The sequence below is a fragment of the Buceros rhinoceros genome, unplaced genomic scaffold, assembly GCF_000710305.1.
Source record: "Buceros rhinoceros silvestris isolate BGI_N320 unplaced genomic scaffold, ASM71030v1 scaffold6622, whole genome shotgun sequence".
Taxonomy (NCBI): domain Eukaryota; kingdom Metazoa; phylum Chordata; class Aves; order Bucerotiformes; family Bucerotidae; genus Buceros; species Buceros rhinoceros.
The window spans coordinates 1-9,731 of record NW_010400598.1 but is presented as its reverse complement, the minus strand read 5'-3'; the positions used below and the strand labels follow the sequence as shown (position 1 = coordinate 9,731).

The 9,731-nt window shown below is 37.9% G+C and overlaps 1 protein-coding gene across 1 annotated transcript in view; it reads right to left on the bottom strand.

Annotated features, from left to right (window-relative positions):
- The window catches only part of EFHB (EF-hand domain family, member B), a gene marked incomplete at its 5' end in the record, with an annotated part of 15,269 nt that extends 6,416 nt beyond the window's left edge, over window positions 1-8,853 (bottom strand). The window contains 6 exon segments of the mRNA XM_010131925.1: window positions 1,226-1,311; window positions 3,043-3,126; window positions 3,482-3,611; window positions 5,746-5,856; window positions 6,751-6,931; window positions 8,710-8,853. Of these exon segments, the coding sequence (XP_010130227.1) occupies window positions 1,226-1,311; window positions 3,043-3,126; window positions 3,482-3,611; window positions 5,746-5,856; window positions 6,751-6,931; window positions 8,710-8,853 (736 nt within the window).
- Window positions 8,854-9,731: the final 878 nt, after the last annotated feature.

Below are 9,731 nucleotides of genomic sequence, written 5' to 3'. Positions count from 1 at the left end.
CTGAACCTCTCGTAGGGCCATTTCATTAAAAAAACAAATGGTCCATATGACAATTTCTCTACTCACATGTAGTTAGTATCAAAAATTTTTAAACAGCTTAATATAGCTTCACAAATCCATCCACTGCTTCCAAAAGCTGCTGACAGCAGTAAGAGCTACTCCAGATAGTTGAGAACAAAAGAATACATATTATTAGTCTATCACTTCCAGTCTGCTGTATTTCAGGATACTAAAAAGAACCAACAGCAAAGTCAATGTAATATTTCAGATAATTACATACCACTGATTCCTAGAAAAACAATGTACTATTTTTGTGTTATTCCTCCCAATTTTTAGGTATCCTAACTTTATTGGTATTTTTAAACACTTCAGCACACTGAGCTACAGTTTTCATCCAAGTGCCCAAGACACCAAGGTCACTTTCTAGAATGCAAGAAGTTAATTCACAGTCCAATAACAAACAGAAGTAGCTCCTAATTCCCTTCTAAGAGCACTGTACCCGCATTATTTTCTACTTGTTAATAACAATTTTTTTTTGTTCAGTTTCTTCTGCTGTTTCTTATAGGATACACATACCTACATATGTAAAATATTTAATTTTATTAGAGTACACAGTGAAGCACGTATAAAAGCTTGTGCAGAACTTGAACAAGCCTTCTCTGGTTTTGACTAATTAAAAAACTTTGAGCCACTTACATATTTTCCTGCCTAACTATTCACTGTACTCCCTAGTTATTAAAGATATTAAAACACTATCAGTCCCAACATTGGCTATTTGAGCTGACCAGCTTTCAAAACTTCATCATAACAAAAATTAACAATTTTTTTTATTTTCATTCTGTTTTCTGTCTCCCTGCTAACTTCAAAAAAATATTATTATTATTTATAGCTTGGTTTTTTTACTCTTTTTATAGAAGATATGGAAAAATCATTGGACAAAAGACTCATAATTTATTTAAATAACCATTTAAAATAGCTTTAAAACAAACAAACAAAAAACCAATATGATCATTCAAAAACTAAAGTTTCTTTATTTCTGACATTCAATTTTTTTCCCATTAGCAACTTCAATTCCTCTCAAATTTTCCTTCCAAATATTTACTGTCACTGTTATTTGTACCTTGCCTCTAAGATTTTAGGAAAATTCTGTATTACACAGGCAACAGTAATTACTTCAGCACAGTTTCATCAACAAGGTAAGATTTTTTTCTGCCCCTGAACTTACCGTATTCATCTGGACGGAGTAACATTCCAAATGTATGGCCTGGGGGAACGTTCATAGTTTCTGCTATATTGTCAATAAGCACATTTCTTTGTTAATTGTCAGGCAGTTTATTAATAGCCAAAGTAAACCTTGTGCTATTATTTAAAAAAAAAAAAATTACTATCTGTTTCGTAATTAGGGATGATACACACAGTTCACCTGAAATTTATCAGTACTTTGTTTCCAAGTTGCCATTACAGAAAAGCATCTCTTTATAAGCCTGTTTAGAATATTTGCTGTTTGTAATACAGCACAACCAAATGTAAACTTTAACTTTTTGAACATACACTCATCGAAAGGAAAAACATTCTATGCTAAAGTATTTTTTTCCTAAGACAATGACAGAAATGAGTGAGAAAAGTCCCTATACTAGTCAAACAATAGGAATGTTTAGGACAAACCAGATCTGCAGCTGAAATAATGTTTCCAAATAAACTACTTTTGGCTGAAGTGGAAAAACTGAATCACATCTCTGTTTAATCACACACAATACTGTGTCCCTCAAAACCAGCAACCAAGCCAACACCCATCTGGAAAATGTAATGCAGTTTTATTTACCAGAAAATTAAGATGCTGTATTATATCTCATTATATCTTCATTACTTCTCTGTGTTTAGTAATTAAAACTGTTACATGAATCAGAAATCTCCATCAGAACTGAAAGAAGAATCAGTGCTTTGTTCTAAAATGTGAATTAAACAAACAAAAAAACCCACACAAAGATGTGTAAGTAATCTAAGTAAATGTGTAAAGTAATCTAAAAACTACTATGTGTATTTTTCTTTATCATTTTCATATCACACATAGGACGTGGGTGATGTAAAAGTCACTAAACAAAATTAGGTTAGTCTGGTGACATTGGTTCTGGGATTGCACTCAACCCATACTCCCTGACTGGTGCTATTGCCTCACGCTGCTCACACTCCAGCCCTACTTCACAGTAATTTAGGAGACAGAGAAGGGGAGAGCAGAAACTGGCCCACATTTGTGTTCCCTCCTTTCAGGTACTATGGGCATAGTTCTCCAGAGTCTCTTAAGCCTGTGATCTTGAAGTTAAATCAAATATTGCTACCAAAGACAACAGTTGTTTTTGAGTCTTCAGATACAATTTTGCAGGTATCTAGAGCATCTGCAAAGAGAGTCTTTGCATACATGCAGGAAGTCTAGCTTTGTAGCACAGCTGGATCCTGACCACACTGTACCCTAGGACTACTGTAGCCATTCATTCATAAGCACTCTTTTGTAAAATTAAAAAGCTGTTCCGTATCACCTGCAGTTTACAAAGTGTTGAAATGATTCGACTTAGATCGATACATGCTGCTAGATACAATTTAGTTCCATGTCCTTTTCCAAGGAAGTAATAAAATGAGAATACAGGCGATGTAACAAAGATGATCAAAAATAGTGGCAAAGTAAAATGGTCAAATCCCCGAACAACAGATGAGACATTTCAGTTCTTTCAAACAAACCTGCCTAACTGCGAATGTCAGGAATGAAAAATGATGTGCTACAGTGTGCTTATAATTTGCTTGGTGCAAATTTGATTGATTTAAACAGTAAGACTTTACTTCACCACATAGACACAATACACCCCTCATTAGTAACCTGCATACTTATCAGCCTAATTAGGGCAAGGAGAAAGTCCCTTCCTGTAACTGAGTGCTGCAGTGGAAGCACTGAGAGCACAGTTGTAATTTTTATCCAAGACAGAAGAATATATGGGAGATTCGGCAAATGTGAGTGAATTTTGTTCTTCAAAGGGATATTTGCTTACTTACGGATCAAGGACTTTTCCAAGCTGAGGGTGAAACTTTTCCTTGAAATCATCACTTCGTTTTGATACAATTTTTGCTGCTTTCTTCCTACAAATTATGAAAATAACTCTCACATACTCATTTAATAATAGTCAACAATTTTTCAATAATATTTAAAAATATTATATGTTAGAAGAAAACAGCAGCTCCTCTGTGAGACAAACAGGAATTTAGTAATTTAAAAATCTGGCTATTTAAAATTAAAGGTGTCTTTACACGATGCTAAAGACATGCCAAGTGCTGTTACAGTACGATAGAACTGATTTGGATAAACTGTTCTGAAAATTACTCCTCGCATTTTCTGTTCAGTTCAGTAGAGCTAAGGATAGGATTGTAAATATGAAGACTCACTCTTCTTGAGAACTCACACCACTAACTAACTAGTTAACTCATTGGAACTTACGATTGTAGATTACAGAGCCAGTTTAAGCATTTGGATACACTTCGCCCGTCTTTGAAGTGAGGGGTTTTTATTCCATAAACAAAAGACTTGCTGAACTTTGGCGAGTCATACTTCCTATTTATTGCCTCCCCTGTGGAAAAAGTAAGCATTTCACCTTAGGAAGAAAAATGTACTAAGTATCTTCATTCTCGAGACAAAACATTGAAGAATTAAAAGCAAATAACTAATGAGTTTTGAGTTGGAAGGGACCCTTAAAGGTCATCTAGTCCAACCCACTCCCTGCAGTGAGCAGGGACAGTTTTAACTAGGATCAGGGATCAGGTCGCTCAGAGCCCTGTCCAACCTGACCTTGAACGTTTCCACCTCTCTGGGCAACCTAGGCCAGTGGTTCTCCACCCTCATTGCAAACAATTTATTCCTTATATCTAGTCTAAATCTCCCCTCTTTTAGTTTAAAACCATCACCCTATATCCTGTCACTACAGGCCTTGCTAAAAAGAGTGTTCTCGTCTTTCTTATAGTTCCCCTTTAAGTACTGAAAAACTGCAGTGTAATGGACTTTCAAAGTCCTTCTAGTCCAATCCCCCCTGCAATGATCAGGGGCATCTTGAAATAGATCACATTGTCCAGACTGACCTTGAATGTTTCCAGGGATGGGGCACCTACCACCTTTCTGGGCAACCCTCATAAAAATTTTCTTCCATATGTTTACCCTTTTATTTCAAAACCATTATCCCTTGTCCTGTCACAACATGGCCTGCTAAAAAGACTATCCCCAGGTTTCCTAGAAGCTCCATTTATGTTCTGAAAGGTCTTGTTAAGGTCGCCCCAGAGCCTTCTCTTCTCCAGGCTGAACAACCCCAACTATCTCAGCATGTCCTCAGAGCAGAGGTGCTCCATCCCTCTGATCATTTTTGTTGCCTTCCTCTGGACCAGCCCCAACAGGTTCATGTCCTTCTTGGGCTGAAGACTCCAGAGTTAGATGTAGTACTCTCTGATCATTTTTGTTGCCTTCCTCTGGACCAGCCCCAACAGGTTCATGTCCTTCTTGGGCTGAAGACTCCAGAGTTAGATGTAGTACTCCACCAGAGCAGAGTAGAGCAGCAGGATCACCTCCTCAACCTGCTGTCCATGCTTCTTTTCATGCAGCCCAGGTTACAGTTGCTTTCTGGGCTGTGAGTGCACATTTTCAGCTCACATCCAGCTTTGCATCCACCAAGTCCTCCGCAGGGCTGCTCTCAATCACATCATCCCCCAGCCTATATTGGTATTGAGGATTGCCTTGACCCAGGTGCAGGACCTTGCACTTGGCCTCTCAAGGTTCACACAGGCCCACTTCTCCAGCTTGTCCAGGTCCCTCTGGATGGCATCCCATCCCTCAGGCGTGTCAACTGCACCACTCAGCTTGGTGTCATCTGCAAACTTACTAAGGGTGCACTTGATCACACTGCCTACGTCATTGATGAAAATGTAAACAGCACTGGTCCCAGTACAAACCCCTGAGGGACACCGCTTGTCACTGATCTCCATCTGGACATCAAGCCATTGACCACTACCCTCTGGATGAGACGAATCAACTCTTTATCCACTGAACAGTCCACCCATCAAATCCATATCTGAGGAACCACTGGAAGAGCAGAGACAGAGGCTGTGGGGCAGACTCACAGGCAGGATGCTGTAGGCTGAGGAACCTGCATTCCAGCGAGCCATTCAGCAGCCTGAAATTCCTCAAACCAGAGCTTATTGCTGAGGTCCCCACCAGAAAGCCTAGCTACCCTGCTATTCTGTTTGGATCCTGACAAAAGAGAGGAACCAGAGGTGAAAGTGCTGGAATGGGTTGCGTTCACAGTCTGTGGCTTTAAGCCTGAGATTGCTCTCGGCAGCACAGACAATGTCAGACTCAATAAGCAGCCAGGGCATCTACGACTTTCTAGTTTCCTGGAAATACTCTGCTTTTCAATTAACACTGAAAAGAAATCAGGCTTCCCATTTCTTCATTAAGTCCTTACACTGTCTAATACACCCACCAGGGAGTGATCTACAGTTCCAGAAACAGGTCACGCTCTCTCAGTTGCATGCAAGTTTGTTTTTTTTTTTCACATCATTGCTTTTAAAAATAATCTATACTATATTAATAGAGTAGTAAAAAGTAATAGTTTCTATCCCGAAAATGTGGACAGTATGCGTTGAAGACACAAGGAAAAAAAATTCCCTATATTTATAATAGAACTTTTTATGTGATTTCTTACCAGCCTTTGAACTTACCCACATAATAATCATTGTGTGACACAATGTACAGATCATGTCCTTCTCTGGCTTCTTTATCCACTTCCTCAAAAGTTTTTGGTGGATTTATAAGCTCTCCAGCTGACACATCTGGAAAGAAAGGAATAAATATATGGTTGGGGGAAGTAAGGGTGATGGGTGTTTCGTTTGGTTCTCTAACAATATCTTGTTAGAGAAGATGCTAATTCTGGGGAAGAATATTCATAGAATCATACAATCATCTGGTTGGAAGAGACACTTAAGATCATTGAGTCCAACCATTCACACTGCACTGCCATGGTCCCTAAACAATGTCCCTCGGCACCACACCTACACGCCTTTTAAACACTTCCAGGGATGGGCACTCCACCACCTCCCTGGGCAGCCTTCTCCAATGCCTCACAACTTCTTTCTATAAAGAAGTTTTTCCTGATATCTAACCCAGATCTCCCCTGGCACAACTTAAGGCCTCTTGTCCTGTCGTTTGTTACAGTTCTTACTGTGGAAGAAACTTATTACCACATTTCTAGCTAATCTATAGGGACCTTACAGCATAACAACATTGGACTAGGGGAAAAAAAAAGATCACAGAAGCTGAGATGAAAATAACAGTTGCAAGAGAGCTAAGTGGTCAACACATATGTGATTTGCTCCATACTGTCGAGGAAAGACTCACAGGTCAAGGCAGTACCTTTTATTAGACTTATTAGAGTAGTTGGGAAAAGGAAAGTTAAGTTGTCAGCTACCTAAAGCGTTCTCCAGGGAAATTTACAAAGACAGATCTGGAACACAGCCAAAAGGTCTACGAGTTACCAAATGTTCTCAAGTGGCTTGCTTCTTCATCCTAACTGAAACATACCGGTGCACTTTAAAGTCTTTCAATTACAGCTATAATAATAACTATTATAGGCTGGAGTTGTTGGAAGCACAGAATACGCGCTCAGCACCGAACTGCAGATTAACTTGTATGTAGAAGAAATGTGTTTCAAAGATCATTTTTCCTACCTCGGATGACCTTTGTTCCAAATGTAGTATTAATTTTATCCATGCCCTTAGGTAACATAGAAGATTGATCATGTGATCTGCCCAAGGATGCCTGACGATTACTCAAGTAGATTGCTTCTTTTTTGGCTTGCATTTTTTGTTGAAAATTAGTTTTAGGAAGCGGATTTATCAATGAAGCTGCCTAAAGACATCACAAACAACACAAGGGGTAGGAAAACAAACAAAATTTAATCATTCATACATCAGTATAGCTATCCCCTCACACACTCAAAAGTTTGATCACAGGTATTCTGATGAGATCTTACATGATTACACTAACATATTTTATCTACCAAGTTGCAAAATAAAACGGTATTTTGAGAGAAGAACACTAATATTCAACACTATGCTAAATTTCCAGCTAAATAACTTAATGTTCTAAGATGGAACTTTCTATTTTTATGCAAATTTTTCCACTTCTTAATTTATAAAATTTCAGACTGTGGCCTTTCTGTTCTTAGAGTATATTAGAATTAATAGTCATATACAGTCAATGTAGTCAAATTATAATATGATCAAAACTTCAGTGTGAAAATTATTATAACATCTTTGGAACAAAGCCTCCTGGTGTTTATGATTAAACACACCTATTGTCTGGCATTGACACCTGCTGTCTAGTTAAGATGATCTGCTCTCTAAACAGCTACTCCCAATTCTGACAATGCAGAATTTAAAGAAAATATTTCCAGACATATACTAATATTGCATCCTAACACGACATACCAAGAGAAATTACTTCAGCAGGTGTTTCAAAGCCTAGCAGAGGTTGAGCAAAATTTTTTTTCTCAGTGTACACACTGGGCTTGGGCCAACTGAAGTTACCTATAAAATTAGGTCCACTTCAAGGGGGGGCGTGGGGGAAACAGTTTCAAAAATGTCAAAACGGGGTATTTTGATCTTCCAAAGTAATTTGATTTTTCAGGCTATCCATCAAAGTAATAGGGGCACCAGAGAGGGTTTATTATTAGACTCTTGTGGAATGTTATATAAAGAAATACTGAAAAAAGTAGTAGCAACAGAATTGATCCAAATCCCCATTTAGGGAACTCACTAAGATTCCGAATCTTCCACCAGTTAATATTTAATTAATAAAGCAAAATGAAACTGTCTTCAACAGACTGTACGGGCTAAACAAATCAATCCATTCAACATAAACCTTCTGGGGAGGGTCACCATGAGCCTGACGTTTTTCGTTTTGGATAAGCCTAATAAACATTCCCTAAGGACTTAAATGTTTCATTCTCAAGACTTATTTTTCAAACCTGAGCTCCTCTTTGCCTCAACTTCTGCATCTGTAAAATGGAACACTATTAATTCACAAGCCCAGCTGATGAAATGTATCATAAAGGTTTATTTTACTAATACAATTTTTTTTTAAGGATTTGAACAATAATTATGTGATAAAATCACCAATGATCTCAGCAATTGTTTGATTACAGATTATGAAAATAATTTCTAAGTTAAAGAATAAACACAAAATAGTCTGACATAGCCAAAACATCATATTTTTAGCTAACAAAATCAGTTCCAACCCAAAGGTAAAAAAGAATACTTAATAATCAGGCTGAACTGTAAGCACATTCTCTGATAGCAGTTCTCTTGCTTAGAGCTCAACAGGTTTCACCTTTAATCAAAAAGAAGAAAGCAGCAAAATTTGTGGGTAGAAGACAGTTCATTAACTTAAATGTTGGAATTCAGTAGCCATTGCAAACATTATGTCACTGATAAAAGTCACTGAATTTCGTTTTCCTCATGCTAATTAAATCTTACAAACTGACCTTAAAACTCAGATAAACCACAACAGCAGTGAAACTCTGCAGAATAAATCAGTCAGCTATGTACCTTTATCCCTGACAATGAAGACATCAGCTGCCCTTAATGGCTCATCTTTCTTAAAAAGCAAACGAGTCACATTCTTACACTGAGTGAAGGCTGTGACTTTATGCCGTGTGTCAAGTGAGCTGCAATATCAGGATCATCTGCTCTGCTGTAGAAGATTCTTTCAGCACCAGGAGCTGGATTGGTTGTATTTCGAAACTTTCGCACAGTAGTTGGAGTTACAGGCTATATATAAGGCAAAGCAAAAGCAATTTTACTCCAGATATTTGCAAAATATTAATGAAAACAAAATGCACTGCAGCCAATTCAGTGAGATTCCAGAAAGGTAATAGCAAAACATGAGGATGGATGTTTTAGGGCTGTAACACATGCGTATGCTCCTGCAGATGCAGGAGTGCAAGGACAACACAGCCTAGCGTATATTTTATCAAACCAGCAACAGAAGTAATGAGAGAGCTGCTAAGTCTCAACTGTCTGGTTTCATCTTTAATTTGGATAACGATTTCTTCATGTGTAGTTCATGAAAAGTAGATCTTACATTTATCAACTTGGGAAACCTTTAACCTGATTTACAACAATTGAGAAATTATTTTAACCATGGGTTCTTTTTGAATTGCCCAATTAAGGAGAGAGCTGCTGTTTAAGGGACCTTGTGTCTCAGTAAGTACCTTCTGATTCTTTAGGGGCATGGGGAATGGCCAGTGAGAATTCTGATGGGTGTCCTTGATAAAGAAGAAGGATCTCCATGGGAACTAATAGTAATTCCTAGTACTAATCGCTGTCATACCAGAGAAAAGCTGTCTAAAATTCTATCAAGTCCCATCTACGCACACGTGGTGAATTTTGTAAAATATCCAGAGTGACAAAGAAGTGCCGGAAGTGTTTTTCCATCCTACCAGCTATTCTGTATGATCTCACGTGACAAAAACTAACATTGAAAGAAAAAAAAGGTAGAAAAAATGAATAAGGTTTCACTGATTATTTATTTATTTATTTTGAGGCCTGCCTTGAAAGCACAATCACGAATACAAAATTATTACAAAAGTTCCACAAGGAGCGTATTTACAACCCACTCACCCTGGGTAGAACCTCAGCGAGGCAAC